At 39.2% G+C, this 24,865-nt stretch overlaps 1 protein-coding gene across 1 annotated transcript; it reads right to left on the bottom strand.

Moving 5' to 3' along the window:
* Positions 1 to 2,958: 2,958 nt before the first annotated feature.
* LOC103712630 (F-box/LRR-repeat protein 15) lies at positions 2,959 to 23,295 on the bottom strand. Its single transcript, XM_008799206.4, has 18 exons — positions 23,016 to 23,295; positions 22,281 to 22,871; positions 15,532 to 15,787; positions 15,317 to 15,449; positions 11,171 to 11,270; positions 10,876 to 11,073; positions 10,505 to 10,775; positions 10,320 to 10,418; positions 10,132 to 10,220; positions 9,942 to 10,041; positions 9,674 to 9,844; positions 8,408 to 8,560; positions 5,971 to 6,131; positions 5,698 to 5,896; positions 4,693 to 5,159; positions 4,542 to 4,605; positions 3,477 to 3,566; positions 2,959 to 3,344 (listed from the first exon to the last, which is right to left on the bottom strand). The coding sequence occupies exons 2-18, from the start codon at positions 22,721 to 22,723 to the stop codon at positions 3,267 to 3,269; spliced, it is 3,072 nt and encodes a 1,023-aa protein (XP_008797428.1). The 5' UTR covers positions 22,724 to 22,871; positions 23,016 to 23,295; the 3' UTR covers positions 2,959 to 3,266.
* Between the last annotated feature and the right edge of the window lie 1,570 nt (positions 23,296 to 24,865).

Here is a 24,865-nt window from a genome sequence, read left to right as displayed (position 1 = left end):
TCTGCCTCTTCCCGCCCCACCTCTAGTATGCACTTAATTACCTCGGCTAAATCTCCCTCAAGAATAATATACCCAACCTCCAATACGCATCTCACATAAGAGAGTCCCTCCCATGCTGCGCGCCCTGGGCTCCGCCCTAAAAGCTGAAATCTCAAAGGTGCAACGCTTTCCAGCATCAATCAGTCTGGAGTCATGGTCCTTGATCACAAATGCCCCACCATCACAATCTCCATGTTAGTGTACAGATTACCGTTGAAATTCATCTTGAGATGGCAAGAGGATGAGGGCTTCCAAAAAACAAGAACATGCATAGGCACTATAATAGCAGAGAGGTAGCACTTACCTTTTCGAAAGCTCCATGGATAGCACCAAGATGAACCAGCTCATTTCAAAGTGTTTTTTTTTCTTTTTTTTTTTCTTGGTGCAAAAAATAAAGTTTGCTGAGTTACATGAAAACAACAGATAAAGTATGATGAAATATAAGAAACCAGTATAAATAAAGAGAACCACAATCTACGGAAAATGAATTGAAATCAGCAAGCTGTACGTAAATGGGATAGATTTAGATGCATATTAATAAATGTAGGCCACCGCATTGAGAGGTAGTGAAGAGACCTGTGGGTCACTCAAAATAGCCAACAGGGATGACATCTACCAAGGAACAAATGAATTCATATTGAACAAGAGATGCCGCGGCACATGTCCGGCTCCAAATAACTGATGTCCCATGAGGTCTGTGATACATAACTCGAGATCGATCCATTAAACTTGTACTTAGCAGAAACTACGTGGGCCCATAATTAAAGTACGAGGATGTAGCACTACCTATGCAGCCAACTTAGCCAACAGCAGTTTTTGTTTGAGGCGCATGGATTGAAGTCCAAGAGCACCATGAGGCTTGAGTGAACAGAGGAACTCCCACGATACCAGATGCACGCCCCTCCTTTGTGTAGAACGGCCCCATAAAAATGCTCTGAATTCCTTTTCCAACTGCTGTAAAACTACTGCAAGGGGAACGTGAACAGCTAACATAGTGTAGATAGGCACAGAAGCTAGCATGGACTGGAGCAAGATTACTCGTCTGGCAAAGGACAAAGCCCTCCATTGCCAACCTGCCATACGAGCCTCTATTTGGTGAAGTAAGGAATTAAACTTAGAAGATTCAGTCTACGACCAGCTACCAAATAGTATCAAACTCCATTATGAATAGGGATATGCAGAAGTCATCTGATTTGCTCGCCGACAATGCGATCTAGAGAAAGGATGAAGATTATTTGTGACTTTTCAAGATTGATTGCCTGTCGGGATAAAGCAAAATAAAGATCCATATATAATCTGTTGAGACACATGGCATCTCTGGCGGTTGCTCTAGCTATCAAAGAGAGGTCATCAGAAAACATGATATGAGAGACAGAAGGCCCCCGTTGACCAGGTTTATAAACTCTCAATAGCTGGTGCAATACTACTAGCTGCAATAATGTAGAAAGGATATCACAGCATAGTACGAACAAACACGGGGAGGACAATGGACATCCTTGCCTAAGGCCCATAGAGGGAATGAACCAACAAGTGAGAGTCCCATTTATTAGTAGGGCAAAACTAGGATCCATCACACATGCCATGCACGTACCCAAGCAATAATAAGATGAAAACAATAGTGATGCAACACCCTAAGGAGAAATTCCCAAAGAATTCTATCAAAGGCCTTTTCCTTATCTAACCTTAGGAGAATTAAGCTTTTCGTTCTAGGGGCATTACTAAGGGAGTGCATACGTTCTTGTGCTATTAGAATATTTATCAACAATTTCTCGGCCTTGAACAAAAGCACCTTGTGCGGGAGACACTAGAGTAGGCATAAGAGTTTTCAGACTTTGTACTACTATTTTGGCCATAATTTTATATATGGTCTTGCATAAGCTAATAGGTCCAAAATCTCTCACCCTTAAAGGATTAGGTTTCTTGGGGATAAGGGTTATAAAGATTTATTTCCAAGTCATACGTATGGCTTCGTACCTAAAGCATTCCTTGATGGCTAAGACAACATCATTTTCAATAAGGTGACAGAATTTCTGAAGGAAACAAGGTAGAAATCTATCTGGACCTGAGGCTTTATTTGGCTGCAACTAGCCTGAGATGGAATATCGCTGTGGTGCCCACCTTTTTGGGAAATGTTGTATACTAGCATAAGATGAATTCTGGCATCATCCTCCAACTAGTCATTTTCCCTTTGAAGTATTGTAATTCTATTCCTCTTACACCTAAGAATAGTTGATTTTTGAAAATACTTAGAATCTGTATCCCCCTATTTGATCCATGTAATCCTTGAAACTTTAGATTAACATGATGCTCCCGGAGCCTTTCAAGAAGATAGTAGTGTGTTCAGCAGGCGAGAGAGCACCCAGCTGTGCTTCTTTAGTTTGCAAGCGAAGCTGCCGGTCATAAAAAATCTCCCCTACTTTAAAGATGCTTCCCATATGATGACGATTCCATCGTTGGAGTGTAACTTTACCGTGGATGCAAGAGCAAGTGATAGGCAATCCCCATAGGGTATATAAGTTAGAAGGACCTCCAAGCGTTCGGAACTCACCTTACCGTATAACAAGTCCGACAGCCCAATCTTCTAAGTATGGCCTCGTACCAGAATCAGACCATCTCCACAAAGAACCAGGATGGATCATTTTAAAACTAAAATTTTAGAGAGCTCACCCTATCCTTCAGTCTACTCGGAGTCCATGAGCACTGGAAAAATGCAAGGGTTTATGAATCCTTATCCTTCAAAAATATATATTCGGGAACCTTACAATTTCGTAGTAGGCTTATAAAGGAAAGTAGATCAGCCTCCAGAAGCAATAATATGCCACAACCACTCAAATCAGATTGGTGGCAGAGCAGTCACCTCAAACTTGATATTATCAGGAAATGCTGCTAATAGCAGCCAATTTGAGAACAAGGAGAATATGAATGAGCACAATCTTACATGCCACAGACCATCAATTCAGATCCAACTACACAATTATTTTCAATATATTAACCACACACAACGATGCCACTGCATTTGGTTCGCACACGAGCGTATGGCTCTTCTACAAGCTACCACGCGCTCACATTAGCAAAAAAGCTGCCAGGAACAAACAAGAAGCAATGCCACTTGGTGTATGTACAACAAAAGCACCAATGGGTCATTTTTACGATATCAGAACTCCACAAGACTAGTTTTTTAAATACCAGCTGCAAGAGAAATGAATATTACAAAAGCATTAATGCCACTACATTGGTTGGCCGCTCTGGATGCGTTTCAGACTAGGGCACACCATACGTAATCTCCCAACATCCTCAACATTTATCTGTCCAGGAAAGAAACAAATACACAGAACAACAGGTTAAGAGATTTTTAACCAAAAAAAGGGTAATACACATAATATCTGTGATAGTGTGCAAATTTAATGCATATATAGCAACTAATCACGTAATCTCACCTTTGGACAGGAGTGGACATTGAGGGTTTCCAACATAGTACAGTGTGATACGGCAACTTCTACATCTTCCACAGCCAGCATGTTGCAAGCCTGTAAAACATAATTTACCCAAAAATTAAAATAAAAAACTGATAGAAGAAGACAGCATTAGGTCATTATGAGTTGATAGTTGTAAACTAAAAAAGAAAACAGCAAAACAGAGAGGTGAACACATGAACACAACCTTTTACAGATATAGCAAGATCAATTCATATTATGAATTGCTTTTGAAAATAACAGTGGGAAAGCCACCATCCTGAGTCAAAACTCAGGAGCTCTCCCCAGCTCAAGTGCCCAGGAGAGAGGTGCCAACCAGCTGGGCAGAGGCAGGTCAGCTTCACACTATAGATTGTTATGCAGCCAGACATGGCTTGAACACCAGCACCCACATGAAAATTTTTTGCAGTTGTTCATATTATTGCCATGTGCACTATGGAACTGCATACCAGTCCATCAACTAACATGTAAAACTCCATGACATAAGAATTGTCACGCAATGGCCAGGTGGTGACCATGGCTTCATATGGTATACAGTTAGTAGGATCCCAATAATTGTTCCAATTTGGATGGTTATGTGAATATTTAGTTCACGATTGGGTGACACGACAGACACCTGCATGCTGCTACTGCACGTCAAAGATGACCAATTGATAGCCTTAGACAAAGTCAAACACAAGACAGTGGTGCCTTCAAGATGTAGATAAGTGTACTCAAGCGCAACACAATAATTTCAAGTCCAAGAAACACTGTCCATGGAAATGGCAAGCACAACCATGACAACCATGAAGCCATGTACAAAAACTAGAACTCCAGACTAATACCATGTGAAGGAACTTGGTTTTTTTTTGGTTTCAAAACCAAGCTTATCCACACAGGATAAAGCACTGATAATAGCATCAGTTGAAACAGCTATGAGCAATGTATCTTTCATGATAAGTATTATATTTTTGTAAGCAATTTTGTATCTTTCATGCAAGTATTGTATTTGTAAACAATTTTGTGGATGATCATGGATAGAGGAATTACCAGAAGTTGGAGGTTGGTCAATCTTGGACAGTCGAGCTTCAAAATCTCCAAGGAGTTACAATTGCTAAATAACCCAAAAGCATAAAATATCAACAGAGAGATTTAGAGTGCTGAGATTGAAACCAGGTGAAGTCTCAAAAGGAACACTAACCTCAAATTTAGAGTGCTGAGATTGAAACATGCAAGATCCACTTCCTTCAGATTTGTGGATAAATTAAGGTTTATTTTAGATAAATGAAAACAATGAGCCATAGAAGGAATGAGAACTTTCTTAATGTTTGGACATCCAGTACAGTTAAGAGTCTCGAGCAAATGCTCAGATTTTCTGAAAGCCTTGTTTTCTTTCTTCAAGAACATCAGGTTAGATGGGCAAACATCATCTGGCATCTCCAATGAAAGGAAATCATTTGAACCCCAAACAAGTTCATGCATATTCCCACAACCATTCAAGTTCACATGAACTAAATTCGTACAGCAAGAAAGTAGCTCCGCTATCGCAGACTGCCCAATGGATGAGTATGACAAGTCTAACTCACAAAGGGCTGGAAGCGCACATTCTTTATAGAGAGCATCCAAAGACGAGTCAGTAAGGTACTTGCAAGCTGAAAGTTTTAGGGTCTGTGAGGAAGGAAATAGAAGTCACAACATTGCCCAGTCTATAAATAACATAAAGGCAGAAAATGCTTCTGAATGGTGAAAAGGAAATGGCATTAAGATGAAGAAAATTGCTGCTCATTTATAAAAACAGGATATATTACACCATCCTTTAGTGGTAGATTAATGTTCTGATGTTCAAAAATTAAAATGAATGGCTTTGCACCTTCTGGATATAATGCGTTTGATATTTTGTGCTCTGTCACTACAATTTAAACGGCAAATTCTCCATTCAAACCTATCCGGGAAATTCATAGAGTGGTGCAGATTAACATTTACTTCTTATACCAAATATTAAAACCGAACATGATCACAGACGATCATACAACAAGTTGAGAGACATTATTCAAAAGAATGCAGCATTAATAATTAGTTAAAGATTATTAAATTAAAATAATCCAATTTGGTCAAGTTAGTTTTCAAATAAAAGTTTAAAATTTAAATGGAAGTAATGATTTTAATGATTCAAATGAATATGTTTCCAACAATCCAATGGACTCACCATTAACTGCGAACAAGTATCAAAAACAGGCTGTAAGTTCATCAAAAAAGTGTATGACAAATCCAATAGGGTCAGACGTCGAAGCCAATGCAAAGATGACAGCCCACCAAATCCTATTGATAAGCAGGATGACAGGATTAGAGTTTCGATACGACGGCATGAAGCAGCTGTCATAGACAGTGAGTCATCCACTAATTGCCTGTATACAGAAGAAAAACTCAGCTTATGTGAAGAAATAACAGATAATGAAAAAGCATGCAGAATAAATACCACCTGCAAAATGAAGCATCCAAAGATGTCAACAAAGGGCAATCGATGGATGCTTGAGACAGCACACCACAGCCCTTCAGCTCCAAAGTTGACATTTTTGGAGCTTCAATCTGAAGAATACTTAGCTTTGGGCATATCCCCAGATTGAGTGATTCAAGACCAACCTACAAAGAATGCTCTGATCAGTGTGAACACAAAGTGAGATGATAAACAATTTATTTTTATCAAGCCAATTCACAAGGCAATGAAACCATGTTGTCTTTTCTTGGCCTTTCAAAAGGAGCTTTTTTTTATTTGATCTATCTCTTAATCACCCATTTATGTAATCTAAACATAGACATGATGTAGGTAGAAAGGGTAAAAGCATCACATTTAAAAGAGTAATTCTCCCTCCTAAAGAGATAAGTAATATCCCTTTCGAAGAAGCCCGGCAATTCTTAATCTTTTCAAGTAAAACCATGTCTCTTATCTGAGGATGATGAGTTCAGTGCAGCTCGCTATAGCTCGAAATATGAACAAATAAATTATGTGTGTGCGTATCTTGGTTATTACTTAATTAAAAATGTCAATTACAGAATTAGTTGATGAAATTAGTAAATTTGATATAAAGAATAATGTTACACAGTAGTTACTTTTCATCCAAAAACTATGACTGATGCTTAATTAAAAATATTAGATTGTGACCACTGGAATGAGATATGATGATTTAGATCGATAAGATATTTTATATGCTAATGCTTTTGATTTCCCTCTTTCAACAATCATGACAACTCACCTGAAGCCACCTCCTACTCTCTCCTCCCTGTCCCCATCTCCTCTCCCAGCATCCCCACCCCCCCCCCCCCCCAAAAAAAAAAAAGAAAAGAAAAAAGCCGAGTCACCCAGACCCTCTAGAGCAGTTTCTGACAGCCTACCTCTCCTTTTCAAACAGCAACTCTCTTCTCGATGCCAAACCTTAACCGCTAATCCATGGCCTGTACCCCACCAGAGAACTCAAGATGAGCCTCCTAAATTCTGTTTCTCCTTCCTCTTCTAGTTTTACAGGAATGACAATGATTTTCTAGATCAGGCTATTGATCAGTGGATCATTGGCTGAAGAATTGATAAAAAGACATTCAGTGAGATGGTAGTCCTCTATATCTTAAGTCTCCTTTCCTCCACCCATGCCACTAACATCGTCGAGGCTGCTTCGTCTCCCTAGTAATCACTAGTCAACGTTTTTCCCTTTTCTCCTCTCCCCATGTTCCTTGATGACCCACAGAGCCAAGTTTGAGTTGGCTCTATAACAATAGGTCAAGCCCAAGTTGGTCACATTTTATTTCAATTCAAGCTTAGGCTGAAGCCAGCCCTCTTGTGCTCGGCTTGTTTACACCAATAGTAATACCCCCTTCTGGGATTAAGACTATAATTCTATTAATTACGGAGCATCTAAATTGAAACCCCACATCATTAAACATGACCTCCATCATATAACATTGCCTAGAAACCAAAAATCAAAAATTTTAAAGACTTCATACTTGTGCGTCAAATAAAACCAATCTGGTGGAATAAACAGTATTTGATTTGGCTCAGAAGCATCCAAATCAGTCGATTTTTACTTTTTATGATTTAATGTATATATGGTCTGCAATATATATCTTTAGAACATTAACACTATTGATTTTCCATCCACATGATGCATAGATGGGAGAACTCCAAACACATGATTATTCTGTTTGTAGGTATGTTAAATATGGTAGATCATAACCAGCAGAATGGAACCTCAACTAAAAAAATGTCAATCATCAGTTTTGCACCACTAGGGTACTAGCTTAACTCTTGTATGTATGTGCATTCGTCCACGTGCGTGCACATGCAAATGTGCATATGCTGTTGCATGGGTACAGACCAATAAATTAAGCTTTATGCCATTTGCATGACTATGCTTTCCAAATAGTGCACATGGGATGCATCTTGTCATATTTTGAAGACCGTAAGTTCCCAGCTCAGATACACAAATCCTAATCCAGTTCCGCATGCCTGTAGTGGAAGTTGAAACTCATCTCTTTAAGGGAATGTTCTGAATTTCTCAGTGACAAGATGAAGGCATGCTAAGTCTAGTTAAAATTAGATATTACATATAAGAAAGATAGCTAGGAATTAAATAAGAAAAACAATTTCTTTTTACAAACTGTTTTGATAACAAGATGAGACTGCATATCAATTTAATGTAGAAGATTCACAAAGTTGTCTGGACTTATAATGGGGCAACAGCCTTCAGGCATGTCATACGTATTTATTTAAGCAAAGAAACACAGTACAAAACACACACAATCACGCGCACAAAGATGCATGTACATCATCATGAGTACGATAAAGCGAGCAAAGCATGAAAAGCATAAATGTATAGATTCAACATTGACTATATTTTATTAAAAAAATAATAAAAAAGTCAACTTACGGGACAAAATGATGCTCTTTCAAGATGATCGCATCCATCAAGATTTATTTTTTGAAGATTTGGACATGAGAGTTCAAGAAAAGTCATAGCACGGCAACCAGCAAGTGACAGGCTGACCAGAGAGCTAGTGTTCAGTCCTATCATACTTAAGCTCTGGAAAGTCACGAGAAAGTAAATACCAAGTTTATAAAAATACCTCAACATATTCACAAGAAAATGCACAATCACACTGAAAAGCCAGCAACAAAATCAAACAACATTAGCATAAGACACTATCTGAAAGGACCATTAGAAAAAAATTATTACTTCAAAACAACAAAACTGAGCTATGAAGTAGTGCTCATAGAGGCTTGCTGTATTGAGCTTCCAAAAAAAATCTACCAAATGAACAATGGAGCACTAGGATTCCCTGAATAAACATTTAATAGACCACATCACAACCATCAGAGTTAACCCGAAAAGCTGAATTTGGATGAGAAAAGAAATGGTTTAGACTTAACCACTTTAAATGACAAACGCAATAATTAGAGTAATTATTACTATAACCAAGATTTTACAAGGCCGTCCTAGTTCCCCCATGGAACGGGACGTGCCGCCATCCCATCGATGAGGGATGACCTAGGACATGCCACTCGGGATGCTAGGATGATAGCAGATGGTTCCATCCCAACACTTGGGGCAGCACCCATTCCCACATCCCGCATGACATCCCACCAGGATATGAAACAATAACTAAAAAGATGGAGATAAGTGGTGGTTAGAATTTGTAATGATGACCAGCAGTCAATAGCAGCAGCTGATCATGCATGCAAATGACAAACAAAAATGGACGATAATTAAAGTTAGGCCAAACAAAGACAATAAAACACAAACATTTATAGCATCTAAGTGCAGCAGAGTTTTCAAAAAAGGATAGAAGAGTTTCAAAATGTCAACTGTACATCAATTCCCTGTGAAAAGGGCAAAAAGAAAAAACAAGCAGTGACTAACGGTAATATAATTCTTTCTTTCCATCGTCATTGTCATAATTCACTCATCTGAATTTACCCAATCCTCTCATGCTTAATGATTCTGTATAAACTATGAAGCAGATTCATAAGCTGAAGGAAAAATAGCACCATTAAGATAATCTACATCTCTGTATTGGTGATAACATTCAGGTCCTTAGTTTTGCCAAAGCACTCTAAATAGAAAGTGATATTTGAGCTCAAAAACTGGATACGATATTTGCATTAATTAAATCTCGAAACAGACTGGACAGCAGACCTCGCAGTTGTCAAGAACCAATGATCTGAGCATTGGGCAACCACCGCCATCACTAAAAACTTCACAAATTGAATTTGTCAAAGATTCGCAATCACTGAGGTCCACTTCTTGCAAGTTCTGACACTGCAATGATAATGTAGCCAAACTTTCTTGCTTTTGCAATACCAGTTTCTGCAAAGCCAGAAAATATTGTTCTTTGAATCTCTAACCACCAAAACAAAAATAAAGAACAGAGAAAGAATGCAAGTCTCATAAGAACAAAGTTTGCCTGAAGAGAATTTGATGCTATGCTGATCCGATGGAGGGCTGAACATCTAGAAACCTTTATGTACGAAAGAACAGGACTCCGCAGATTTAAATCCACAAATCTAAAATAAGTATTAAAAAGTCTAGCATAAAGCCCATGAAAGAGCATAATTTCACAAAGATATAGACAAAAAAACAATATCATACTGTACTTGCGTAAGTGTACAAGACTTATATTCCGCAAGTGTGGCAGATCCAATGAGATAGACGTTAGTAGGCCACAGTTATCGAGTTGTAACGCCTGCAATCATTATATAAATAGAATAAAACATAATGGTGCCAAAGATATCATGAAACAAATGGATTAAATGACAAGAAAACTGGGAAAGAAAGCTCTAACCTCTAGCATATGACTATGAGATATTGCAGACATTGAAGCTGAAGTTATGCCTTCACAGCTTTGAAGTTTTAGATCTATCAACATTGGCAGTCTCACAGACTTCCAGTAAGACAAATAAATATGTGAGCTCAAATCAATGCAAACAGATCAATAGAAAAGAACATCTAGAAACTCATGAAACCAACCTCAAATGAGATGTTTGGACAGTATGAAGCATCCAGAACGCAGAGATTAGGGCATGCAAAAGCTATTTCACGCAACGTTTCATCACTAACACATGAGCAAGACGACATATCTAATGATGCCAATAAAGGGCATGATGTAGCAGCTGATCGAATCACAGCATCAGATAGCTTGTGGCAGGAAGATAAATCCAATTCATGTAATTGAGGACAACTAAGCAAGGCATGACCCATACTGGTGCGCCTCAGAGATAAAGTTTGAAGCTGAGGGCATCTGTAAATTATCAGCGTCAAGCATACCAGTAGATGGATACATTTCAACGAAGTAATGGAAGTAAACCAGAGTTCAGAGAAAAGAGTAGAGATATCATCACCTGACAGAAATACGGAGAGCGCGACACTTTAAAATCTGAAGGTCGCGCAACCTATCATGGTACACAGTTATCTCCTGAATGCCATTTCCAAGAGAGGCATCAGAAATTTTCAGATTGGTCAATGCAGGACAATCTGTCAAAGCATGGAAAAAAGCATCGCCCAGCTGCCCTTTTTCCAAGATTAAAGTTTCAAGACGCCTGAAAATCAGTAAGTTATTAGCAACTCAAAAGGGAAATAAGTAAATTGAAAAAAGAATGAACAAGGACACAAAAGCAAGGATTTCAGAAGAAAAACCTAAGAGAAGTCATTGCTTCCACAACAAGCGCATCAGCATTCGGAATGCCAGACATATTCAATTCAGTAGCATTTGGATATCGCCGGCAAATGGCAACAACTGCAAAGGCATTGGAGCAGTAAGCAAATTAGAACAAAATGTCTACAGATAGTAGAGTGTAAGTCCAGAAGTCCTTGGTTTGTTCAAGATAACTTGCATAAATTTTGGCTAGTCTATGAAGAGAACAGGAGAGATATACTTTTCCTATCTGTTGAGCATAACAAGTCAATAAACGGAAAAATATTCAAGTTTGAGCAGTAAGGGACATGACCAAATGATTATTTCCAATGCTTTAAAAGGCAGTTGCTGTATGCAAGTAGTCAAGAGACTGCATAGTACATACAGGCTGCATATGCAGTTACTATTTTATAACAATTTTAAAATTAAATATAATACATTATATACAATCATAAGAACAATAAAGATAATTATACTTCTGGATGGATGGTAGCAATATAAATAACAATAACAACTAGCAATTGTGCTGGTCACAAAGGTGCAATAGCATAGCTATAACACAGTCAGCATTTAGTATTATTACACCCATATAAAGCCAACCAACAAGAAACCTAATCATTAGCTTGAACCCACTTCATCTGCACAGGCCCAGATAAAGGTAAAGCCCCGGAATGGGCGTTATGGCAAAGAACAAGAAGAAAGAGAAAGAAGGAATTTGTCCAATAGTCACAAATGGTGCCTCCACAGGTTGACATCCGATCCAACCTAGTAGTAAGCGATCCGCCAAAAGCAACCAAAATATTCCTTGGTGAATCGGGCGAAAACTTGAACTACGCACGTACATACTTTTAAACTCCGCAAATATTGATAGAAACTTGAACCCTTGTATAGGTATGCCATTTTAGAAAGCACAACAATGGAAATGGGTAGTCAGTATTGGTATAAGATCTATTCCCATGTTCCGATCTTTTCATTTTATGTACCCATTTCTTGGGGAAAGTCTCCCAACTATATTTGCAAATGGATTGGTTATCCATAAATATAAATAAAGAAAGCGTCGATTTTTGTTCCGCTTCTTGCTCTAAAAATGAAGAAAGACTTGTCGGAAATCGCCGGTAACCAACACTCCGGGACCAAAAACCACCTTCTTTGCATTCTCCGATGCCGACTGGGAGGCAATGCCCAGCCTTTTTTGTTTTTTGATCATTTTTAACTTTGTATTTACTTTGACCTTTTAGTATGGTGTGCAGTCCTTCTGTGTGTAGAACATTGGCTCCAGCGTCCAATGGGTGCACCTGACTGTTGTTCTCCCAGTCCAGTTGGAACAGAAGTCACCAACATTCATTGGTGGGGAGCGTCGACTGAGCTAAATTAGCCACTTTTCGATCTTGTACTAAGGTACCGAAGTCGTCTTGCTTCACTCGTTCCTTTCTCATTTCAGTGCTCGCCCTTTTTTCATCTTCCGTAGGGGCCTTGATTTGATTAGAGTAGAGGTCGCGAGAGAGCAGAGCGTACCGCCCTGCCATAGTCGCGAGGATCTTTATAGTCGGTCGCGACTGTTGTCATAGTCAACGACGGTTGAAACCTCCAGGAAAAAACTTTAGTGAGTTGCATATGTGGTACAATTCAAAGTAGATCATCTTTTCAGTCCATATGTGGTATGACTGCATAGAGTAACTGCATATGGACAATGCAGTGTGGCCAAGAGACTCCCTACACATATGGGAGCGCATATTCAGCAACATGCACTGAATTACAAAACACTGACTGTTACTCCTGAAAGGGGTGGGCTCCCCTATAGTCGGACAAGTTAGCGCTGTTTTTGGATATGATGCTAATCTCCTATGATGGGTGTAAGTTTCAAATGTTTCACTGTCCACCAAGATTTTAGAGCAACTAAAGCCATGTCCACAGTCCACCACAAGCAAATTATCTGAGCCATTGGGCCTATACATTTCCATCAACCGATGACCAAGCAAAGATAATCATATGTGCATAGGGTGGAAATGGGCCGGGTTGGCCGGGCCACTCCCCTACCCAAGCCCGACCCAAAAAATTTTCAGGCTTTGGGCCGGGCTTAGGCCTTAAAACTTTTAGAAAATCCCGACCCCAGCCCAGCCCAAATTATCCATTTAAGCTAAAAATTGGGCTGGGCCAAACCCAATTGAAGCTTAATCTTTCACATATTGTAGCTTCACATATTTTTTGATGAAATACCGTAGCTTCATGTTAGCAACCATCTAATGATCAGAAACATGTTTACTAGAAAAGAAAAATTGAAAACACAATTGGAAATGGCATTCCAAGTTTCTAAATGGTTCATAAAATAAGTACCTAAGTTTAGGCTCCATTTCGGGCTTCGTCTGGGCTTAGGCCGAGGCAATGATATACCCGAGCCCGGCCCAAAAAAATATAAGCTCTATATTTAAACCCAAACTCGGTCCAAAATCTTTTAGGCCTAGCCCGTAGCCCAACCTGAAGTTGGCCCAGCCCAATAAGGCCTATCGGGTCGGCTTGGTCCCAATTCCAACCCTATATGTACAGATGTAGTTCAGGTTATTTGATCAATAATTACACAAGGAAATTTTGAATCTTGAACCTCAAAAGGTCATTTATCCAATAAGCATCTTATTCATATTTCTATGTTGTCGGTGAGAGTTCCAATACAAATATGAAGGTCAAAGAGAAAATACACGGTAGGTTCGCCTTACCACCCCATCCTGGACATATTGTACTGTATCAATACCTAAACGAGTCTCAATGCACCAAACCAACCCCCATAACTGGGCATATCAACACTGTATCAGCATGAGAAACAGTAAGGAGTCTGTATCGAGATTGCGGACCATAATACACACTATATTTCAATCGCAAGTCAGAAGAGTATAATCAGAAAAGACAATATAGCTCGCTTAAGTTAATACAGCAGCCCAAAAACACATTATATTTCAGTCTAGAATGACACAAAAATCAATTTCTAAAATTTTTTCACTTGTCTTTCCATTCTGAATTTTGGTATGGCTCCCACAGTTTAGTCAAGCCATTTAGAGATGTCAAGTCATCTTTGAGTTTAAAAAAATTGTCTGGATTTGCTTCAATTTCAAAGAGTATGGAGTGCACTTTTCCCTTGCAATTCTCTTAAGAGGAGTATGGCATTTACAAGTTATACTTTGAAGTTCTAACTTCTTACATCCCCAGACTCCAATTTTTAATCTCAGACTTGTAAACCCTCGACAACAAAGTAGAATGTCTCAACAAGTATGATGTGTGAGAAGCCCTACTTCATTCTTATTATTTCTGTGAACCAAGGTACCTAGCATAGACTAATAAAAAATTGCATAGTGCCAACCTGAGATATGATGATTAATATAAGTTTTCGTAAACTCTAGAAACAATTTTGGTTAACACTGGAGACAATCAGTGAAGTGCCTATAGAAAGCAATACAGAAACCAACGATTTTGTTGAAAATTTCACAATGTATGTTTATTGAATAATTGCACTGCTATCAATTTCACCAACAACAAAAAGGAACCACAATGAAGTCTCACACAGCAAGGATATGCGAGGTTCTTGTGGTACAAAAGATGAGGAAGAACTTCAATCTTCAACCTACTTTTATCATACTATATCTCCTAGATGAACAGTTAAGAAACTTAAATCAAAAACATTATTCATTGGTCTAAAACTTGTAGAAATCATAAATGAAGGTACAAGGATGGGTACTTTTCAGTTTTCATTTCATTGAAAATGTCCCACGTTTGGCAATTAGGAATTCAACTCAACAAAATTATGGTATAACAAGCTGTACTTGAGGAGCAAGGTTTGATGTAATGGTTATATCACATGCTCAGCCAAAAATTGGGGCCATCCTGATTCATTTCAGCTCTTTCAGTTTGTTTTTTAAGCCAAGTTCATTTAGGCTATTTTAGCACAATCCAAAGTAAATGAATGACAGAATGCAAAGGTTGAACAATTCTAAAATTGACTTGACAAGTCCACATTTCATGTTAAGCAATTCAATGCACCTGCCGCTAGCGCCATGAACATTAAAAGCTGTTCCTTTAAATGGCGCATTATATAGTTCATAGATATACCAGAGTAGGAAAGAAAAGGGGAAGGGGCAGAGAGGTTAGAACAGAAGACCTACAATTCTGCTGAGAGATCCCTGTATTCTCAAACTTTAAACACCTCCAGAAATCCTCATGTGTACTAGCTGCTAGCCACTGCTTGCAAGTTGCGCCAGCTCTACATAAGTCTTTTTGGCCCAAGAAGGAGAAAATCTGCAAGGAAATATAATATATCAACATGGAGTCCTGTTCAAGCAAACTAACGGTTAAACATGAAGCAGAGATGTGGGCATACCAGGTGCAATAGATCATCTGTAAGGTCCATTCTAACCTCTACATCCTCAATATTTCTAGTACCACCTCCATCAGCACTTCCTCCATCATTAGACTCCCTGGGTTTTCCATTACCATCATCATTTGAAAAGAGGCTTAAGTAGTAAGCCATCTCAATATCAGATAGAACTGGCGAGCTTTGAATTGTGTACTCCCTGGTTGCCGGTGGAGCAGATGCTTCAGCCCCTGAGGAAGATGCAGCAGCATAATCGCAAGCCCTGTTTAAAAATAAGACATGAAACAAGCTTATCAGTGCTCAGCTCTAGAATCCTTGCAAAGTGCTGTGTGGAGGCTTTAACTAAAACGAGCCTCGACACCACAAGAGATTAATTGCAATAACACAATCATCAATGGTACAGAAAGTCTTACAAAAGTACCAACCGGAGAAAAAAGATACTTCAAAGAAACACAGGTATGGAACTAAGTAATAGTAGAATGAACGTTATCTAAGTGATGAAGTCATGAAAGGCATCCATAGAGAAGCATGACCTTTTTCCTACTCAAATTAATGAATCAGAAGGACAGTACTACATACACAATACGGGCATCTTTATAGGCCTTGTCAAATGTCAACATAGTTTCATAACCTGATAAGCATGTCACCTCTATAAATGAATTAGAGTCAGAGCACTTCATTTTACATTACTCTATTCCAGAAACCTAAGGACCATCATATGGATATGTGAAATACAGGATTTCCAATCCAGCAGGAAAGCAGGAAATAGAAACTCAATTTAAAGTTAGTAAAAAGAATTCCATAATCAATCTCTAAAAACAAATTTAAAACATACACATGCACACATATATACATCACGCATATATAATCCTACAGAAAGTTGAATGAATGGCTTGTAGGGAGATCTTTTTATATCTATCGAGATCCACCCTGCAGAGAGGTCAAAAATCCAAAACAAATGATTCATTTTAGTTCTTATAAAAAGAGAACCGGCACTTGAACCACTTTCCCGCCCATGTCACATCAAGGCACTGCAGAAGAAAAACTGTAAAAATTGATCCAATTAGTTAACATGTTGGTTTAGTGTATTCTGTAAAAGGTCAGAAAAATCACTGGCTTAAAAGAAAGGCTAGCGCCCGAAACTCCCATCATTGTAAGGTTTGGGGAGGGTTAGATATGAGTAACCTTAGCGTCGTCTGCAAAGATGTTGTTTCTGTGTTTCAAGCCTATAACCTCCGGATCACAACGGAGCAATCTTACCATTGCGCCAAAGCTCACCCTCGAAAGAGATCCCCATCTTCTTAGATTATATATTGAGCCATGTGCAAAAAAAAATCAACAAAAAACAGAGAAATCCATTAACTATTTTAGATCAAGCAACACATGGAGCAACTCCAACATCAATGCCCCTAATGGATCCGAGTGTGAGGCATGTCTGACCATTCTCGTTTCTCCGCCCAGCTTTCCACATTCCTTCCACGTTCCCTTCCCCCTGTTTGTGCCATCCCGTCAAACCCAGGCAGGTAAATTGGGCACTTATCAACCACAAGGTCGAAGGTCCATAATTGAACAGGAGTGAGGTCGTCATAAACAATAAGTGACCCATAGAATGGTGGAGGCAAATAGAGATTCTGCACATTTTTCTTCCATGAACAGCATCTATACAATTGAAAATCCATGGACCCATACATCTTGTCCGCACATATAAACAAGACTATCACTTACCCAATTATAGGAAATCAGCCACTCATGACCGAATAAAAATTGCTATTTCAGTGAACTGTTCAAAAGTAGAATACCCTATTCTGAAAAAACATTTTACTAATGCAATATTCATGCTATACATAGGAAACAAAAGTATGCATAATCCAATTATCAAGTCTTTCCTCTGGGGAATGGATTGAGTCTTCTGGGAACTATTAGCCAAAGGTCTAGGTGTAGTTATCAACTCTGCTACTGAACTATCTGCTAGCAGCTTTGTTCCAAACCTTGATGTCGAGTCAGTTCCTCCGTAAGCTACTGGTTCAGCTACAAAGCAAGACTCCTGAGAGCATATTTCACTCCTTTCCTAGGTTGCCACTCCTCTGCCGACTATCTCTTTGTGGAAAGTGACAATTCAAATAACTAAGTAGTTTCCTGTGACTAGCGCTATCAGTTCCAAACTTTCCTGCATCTCTTTCAGTTGAGGTGGAATCTATAGAATAAGACTTTCCCTTGGTTGGAACAAAACCGGATATCCTGATCTTGGATCCAGGTACTTTTTTTGATTCTAATACAGATTCAGTTTGAAGATCTTTATTCGGTTGAGCTAGCTTCTTCGCTGGCAGGGCAGGACTATTACTGTTGCCCCTATCGGGCAGGTTTCAGGGGAGTACCCCCGAACCCCCTTAGTTACACTCCGGACTACCACTCTCCGAAACGGAAAGAGAAATACAACTTATTTCATTATTTAAAATAGAGTCAACCCATGCGTAGTTCAAATGACTGCAATCTAGAGAACCAAGTGGAGCAATCTTAACAGGAGTTCTAGAAAAGCACAATGTTCCAAATCAAGTATTCAACATAGTGTAAGTTTCAGTAAACAAAACAATGATAAATCCAAGCAAGGCTACAAGCACTATAAATTAGTAAGCACACTTGAAACCTACTTTATCGAGTCGGATGGATTGGGTTTCTTTGAGACTTGATGCCTTTGAGGATCCCAAAGAAGATTTTCAACTTGATTAAGCAATTGGAATCTCCCCGAAGAACCCAGAAAAATAAAATAAATAAACAATAAAAAGAAAAAAAGAAAGAAAGGAAAGTAGTGCATAAGAGGTAGGATTCTCCTATAGCACATTGTGAGAAACTAAGGAGGTGCGACACCAATGACTAATAGAAGGAAAGGCAGACTTCTGCTGGTAGATAGCAACCTTGGAAGAAAAGGTAGGATTCATTTAACCAAGGCTTAAAGTCTAGATTTGAAAATAGAAGTACATAAGAGGAGATGGAAGATTTCAAATTAAAAAATAAAGTGAAAATGTAGGCAAAACAAATACCATCAACTAATGCATTAGAAGGAAAGAAGACAAAAACTTGCTTGAGGAAATATAATTAACAAAATTGTAAACTAGGAAATCATTAATCGCACGAAAGCAAAACTAAAATGAAGAGAAATCTGAGGAAAGTAGAAGGTTGCTATATACATCAGCCACTCCTATTTTCCAGGTGTCGGGTGCATTTTCCTTCCAATCTTTCCAATGTAAGACCAAAAAAAAAGATAAAGCCACTTCTAAAAGCTGAAGATGACAATGTTTAAGCTTTTGCATCTGTTTGACATAACTATCCATAGGTGCCATGGTTGACCATATGACTAGCCCATAGTCAACATGTTCGACCATCTTTGACTATGTCCAACCATAGTTGTCTTGAAGTTCTAGAAACCCCGTTCAGTCATGCTAATCACCAGAATTTGGTTCCAGCACTTGAATGAAAAAAAGATTTTATTGCAAAGTGCAAACACTACCAAAAAAAGGCAAAAAAGGGAAACCACTTTAATATCTGGGAATAACTGACTTAGAAATCATCATTGTGCACCCCTCAGATAAAACAAGCACCTCTGCTAAAATACCTAAACTCAACTTGCTATATGACAAGAACTCTCTGAAACAACTGCACAATCCCTCACATGAATAACTAATGAATTTAAGAAACAAGGAACACCACTTTTATGCTCGAACCAAGATGGTACACGCATACCTATATATTACTTTCCAAGAAGACAGCTACAAATGGATTCAAAATCCCTAAGGGGTCATTGCTTGGTGCAATTGTAAAGGCTGACAAGCACGGTGGCGCAACTTCAAGCCCTGGGACAGCCGCTTTGTGAAGAAAGAAAAAAGGGCCAAATGTTAAACCTGGTCCCCGTCTGCGCCTCCCAAGACCGTGGATTGCCAACACCATAACTGTGTAATGGCCTTAGCAAAATAGATCCTTCTCTCCCTAGAGAAGGCAATGAGTGACCTCTAATAACACTTGAAAAAGCCTATAGGGGAAGCCCATAAGTTACATAAGTATGCATTTATACACATATTAAGGCCCTTAGTAAATTCAAATGAGTCATCATAAATAGCCACGAGTCAATGGTTAGATCATGAATTGGCACTTTCAACCGCAAAGATGGACTTGAGTTCATTGACCTTCTATATGCATGGCTCCATTCTAGTGATCCATATTCTATGTGATAATATGTTGCTTGCTAGTATTTCCCACAACTATTACCAGCGCAACTATGAAAACAAATCACATCAATATTAATATGTTGTTTGTGACTATGATATGGTTCTGCATATATGCCAAGACATGCATATATGTAGTTTAACATGATTTCATGAACATGCTATAGACACCCGTGTAACCAAACTGCTATAACTAGGCTTGGCTTGCTCAAGCTAGGCTCAATTAGCTTAAAACATGAAAACATAATTAGCTGATGTGTAATATTTATTTTTACTTGTTATGTTTATGATAAAAAATACATTTTTCTTAGAAATATTAAAGACTGATATATTTTACGTATAAAAGAATGTATTCCAGCTTTAATATTAGATATAACCCAAAAAAAATAGCTAAATGTAAAAAATAAATATTATAATGATATTGATGTGTGTGAAAGGCCCATAGACACTATTATATTGCAAGCAAACCATTACTCGTTGTACAGGATGTAATAGCCCAATACCTCTAGAGCTTTAAAATCCCTTGAACATTTTTCTCTAGGCTTAGGAAAATTAGCCATTAAGGAATATGTTACTATTGAAAGAAAAGATCGAATCAATAAATTAAAAAGTCATGATATGTGAAAAATAAGTCCAATTCTAAATTCATCGAATGGTATTATATAAAATGATAGCAATGAAGACTCTTAACACATGTAAAAGCAAAATACTCACATATCAATCGTATAACTCATAGCATTATCAATTAAGCAGTAAAACAAAATAACCAATTAAGTAAAGGTCATCCATTGGCCAAGCAAAAGAAGAACTTTAGTTTTTATGGTGTCCATCCCAGGAATGAAGAAACTCTCCCAATTATGTTCGACGACAAAGATCTTGAAAGAGCTGATCAACAGGACCATATTTTCCATAGGAAAATGTGATACCTTGTGACCATCAAAAAAAAAACAAGAAGTAAAATAGGACTGCAAGGTTAGAACTTAGAATTTATACAGTTTGAACTAGAATGTCAGGCCATGTTCTCAAACTTGGAGATATTCCAAAGTGCCTACCTCTTTCATGTTGAGCTCCGTCGATGTTATAGATGGAATGAAAGGAAGCAACGGAATCCACAGTCGCTAATAATAATAAAACACTCTATTGTGTTGTAAGCTCGTGACAAGTGGCATCAGAGACGAGTCCATTGTGCATTACAATCTTTATTTGTTAGGTGGGTCCTTCACTGGAGGATGCTAGGGTCAAGGAGGATCCGGCAGGATCAAGTAGGATCCGGGCCATGGGGTGAGGTCCCCCTCTCGAGTAGGAGCCAATCGTGATGAGGACATCATGAGATTGGGCGGAGAAGATTGTCATAGTCCTAAACTAACTAATAAAAGGGTTGCCTCATGGATTTATTAGACCAAATAGATTCTCCTCCCAATAGCTTGAGCTTTTGGGCTATAAGTCCACGACAAGAAAAACTGCTAATAAGAGGTCATTTAATACATGTAATGGCAGAAATAGTTCACCCAACAATTATATAACCGACTCCGTTATTAATATTATAAAACATATTAAACTATAAAACAAAGGTCACTAATTGGCTAATCATAGTTGGCAATTCAAGATCTAACAATTATATAACTTGTCACAACATTAATTTTGTGATTAAACGAAATAACCTATAGAATAGAGGCTAGGGTATGTTAGATATTTTAATGAGGACAACCAAATTTGAGAATATGATGGATATGAACATATATAGATATAGAATTATAGATATATAAAAGACCTCAGGGGTCACAAGCTCTCGCTAGATTTCTTAAAATGTTGTTCATAAGCATTAAGGAGCTAGAGATTAAAATAGCAACCTAAGCTTAGCTTGTTTACACCCCTATCTCCATTGCATGCTAGATATGTTCAAAAATTGCGAATGAACCACCAAGTTATAACTAAAGGTGCATCAAAACAAAAGGATTTGACAGAAACTCCAGAATCAAAACTTGATTTTTGATTTATAAGAATGCAAATATCTGTAACGAAAAGACGAATCCACACTCACTATCCATGAATCATAGGGTGGCCCCTGTTTTGTCTTGTAATGACATCAGACATAACCCTATATAGCAATTTTTGGCATAAGAATTCATAAAGCCAACCCATATAGTTTGAATAACGTCCGGTTGTTACAGTTAAGGTAAGTATGCTTCTCCATAACACCATAGATATGTCTGGCTTGTTAAAGAACTTCCAAGATGGATCATCAAAAAAGAGCATTTCATAGCATAAACCAAAACGAAATCCTTAAAATATAATTTGACTCTAAGGCAATAGAAACATAAATTTTCAGTAGAAACCGTGGTGGCCAAAAACAAATCTTCCCAGGTGAAAGACATAAAAGACAAGTCCTAATAATAAAACCAACACCAATAATATATAAAGCCCTAACACTAACCCTAAAATAATTGTAGGAATAAAGGTTAGAAGACCAAAGTTCCAGAGGGTTTCACCATATAAGGGGGAAAGAAGTTTTTGAAAAATCTTAACAATAAAACTCACTCTGGTGAGGCAAGAACTTTAGGCCGCTTGTGCTGGTTGTCTCTTTCCCTATCAGACATGGCCCTCTCCGTCTCCGAGATGGTCTCATCATCCAATCGGATCAAACCTGCAGATCCCACCCGCGCAAATGGCGTTGCCACCAGATCCTCTCCCCAAAATCTCAGCGCAGGATCAGCAACGGGCTGCCTGTGAGGAAAAGCTTGCCTCGCAGCAGCCTGCCTCTCAAAGAACCGCGAGCTCCCGACGTTTTGGTCCCACTGAGGGAACCATTCCCTCCTTCCTCCATCCATCGGCATCCCTCCCTTCCATCCCCACCTCCCGATGGAAAGCTCTAATTCTAGTTCATCGTACTCCTCCTCATCTTCATCCGCCCTTCCGATCTCATCATCCCCATCCACGCTGCTGTCATCGTCCACCACGGCCTTCATGCGCCCGTCAGCCATCCTAGTGAAAACCCTAGAGCAACCCGATAATTACCTTGAGTTCTACGCTCACACAAGACGAAGACCCGAATTCCATGGCTCCGCCCATCCCGGATCCCTCAGATCGGCTTCCAGCAAACCCTAAACCCGAGCCCTGCCGATCGCAAACCTGAAATCAAAAGATTTCCATCAGGAAACAGCATAAAGTTCGATATAGACACGATATTTTCCCTTCCGGCCGCAAATCCAACGATCCACCGCCCGAAAGGCACGATCTTTCGCCCCTTTCGGGCGAGAAAGTTAGGGTTTGTACCTGGAACGAGAAAAGAAGAGATTTAATGGATCTTCCGAGATTCCCCAAATCTCCTTCCCCTCTCCTTCCCTCTCGCTCTCCCCCCTTCGCCCTGAGATCGCAGCGAGTGGAGCCAGTGTGGGTCGCACCGCCCGGACGAATTTATAGCCCCGGATTTTTCTTCCCTTTTTTTTTTTTCCTTTGCCCTTTTCTTCCCTTCCTCGCTTCTCGCTCTTTCTCTCACCCCACCCCTTTGAAACGTCCCCAGTTTGGACGAGAGAGATTTTTGTGGGATTTAGAATCGAGGCTATGTATGTTAGGAACGATAATCGGACAAGAACACATTTAATGACACCCATCTCTCTACCTAGTCGACGCCACGTGGGCCCACCAGCTCGTTTACTTTTACGTGGGGCCCACGGTGGCCTCGAAACGTGGGAAACAAGGAAGTGGTAAAGGCCAGCGTTCGCTGTTCGGTTTCGTAACCGGTGGGCCACGCTCGTTGCTGCCGGTTTGGAGGCAGACGTGGGCGGTCGACTTGGCTGGTCCAGGTTTCAGTCCGGCTGGCAGCAGGTAACGCCAAGGGGGAGCGGCCGGGTGCTTGGGACGGCCAGATGCGCGGGGCCCACAGGGTCAGTGAGTGGGTGCGCGGCGGTGTTTCCAAAGCCAGGTCTGTGTTGCTCGGAAATAAGACTAGGACGCTGGGCACGTGAACCCGGCGCAGGTGCTCGGTCGAAGAGTTGGGAGTCGAGGTCTCGGAAAAGGGGTGCGAAACGTGTGAGTCTCGCACAGGAGTGGTGAAATCCAGGAAACGGACCCGGTCTCGTAAAAATCATGCGCCAAGATGGCGAGGAATAATCTGGCTTGAGTTAAATACTTAAGGCACCATTTGAAAACTTGAAATTAAGAAAGAAAAAAAAAATGGGATGAAAGAAAAAGTTAAAAATTTTGATGTTTGAGAGTTTTTTAGTGAAGAAAAAAAAAGGAAATATGAGAGAATATGAGGAAAAATTTTGGGCTCCAATGCTCTTGTTTCTTGAGAGGATTTGGAGAGAAACAAATTGGAACTTAATAATTTTTTTATAATACCTATTTTATCCTTTAAATTAAAGAAGTACCAAATTAAAAAGACACATATATCCTAGAGTATCTTTTGTTTTAACCTTTCATATGTCATCTCCATCTTCATATACCCATCTGTTACATCTCTATGAAGCAAATCTATCAAACAGACATTAGTATAGCTAGAATAAACAGAGGAAATGAAAATTCGACTCTTTAGGTCAAAAATTGTAACCGTGGATCCAACCCGACCCGACCTAATTTTCTAGTGGCTTGAGTCTGGATCTAAAATTAGGATCCGAACAAGGATTCAGGTTGGATCAGGGTCACTCATGATCCGATCCGACCTAATCCATGTGCATCTCTACTCATAAGCATATCTCTTATATAATAAAAGTATTTTAATAAAAGTGTTAAAAAGATACGCTTTATTTTATTTTCTCTCCAAACTTCCAAACAAGAGAAAAAAAAGTACTTTCACTTTCCTCCTAAAACTTCCAAATAAGAGGAGAAGAAAGTCTATTCGATTCCTTTCTTTTCTTTTTCCTTCTCATTAATTTTTTTTTTCTCCCCAAAACTCCCGAACGGAGGGTAAATATTGGCAGCTTGACCTCCATTGAGCAAAGGCCAACTAGCCACAAACATGGCATGTCTCATTCATATATAGCTAGCAATTAAATTTATGCGAAAGAAAGTTGTAGAGGCTCGACCATGTTACTCAACAATTTCGATGCAAAAAACTCTGCGACATGGTACAGCGGGGGAGAGCTATTTTCTGTCACCATGTTCTTGTGAATCGCACCAGCCTC

This window comes from Phoenix dactylifera, chromosome 6 (assembly GCF_009389715.1).
Source record: "Phoenix dactylifera cultivar Barhee BC4 chromosome 6, palm_55x_up_171113_PBpolish2nd_filt_p, whole genome shotgun sequence".
NCBI classification, from domain to species: domain Eukaryota; kingdom Viridiplantae; phylum Streptophyta; class Magnoliopsida; order Arecales; family Arecaceae; genus Phoenix; species Phoenix dactylifera.
The sequence above is the reverse complement of the archived record's forward strand: the minus strand, read 5'-3'. Positions and strand labels throughout refer to the sequence as shown.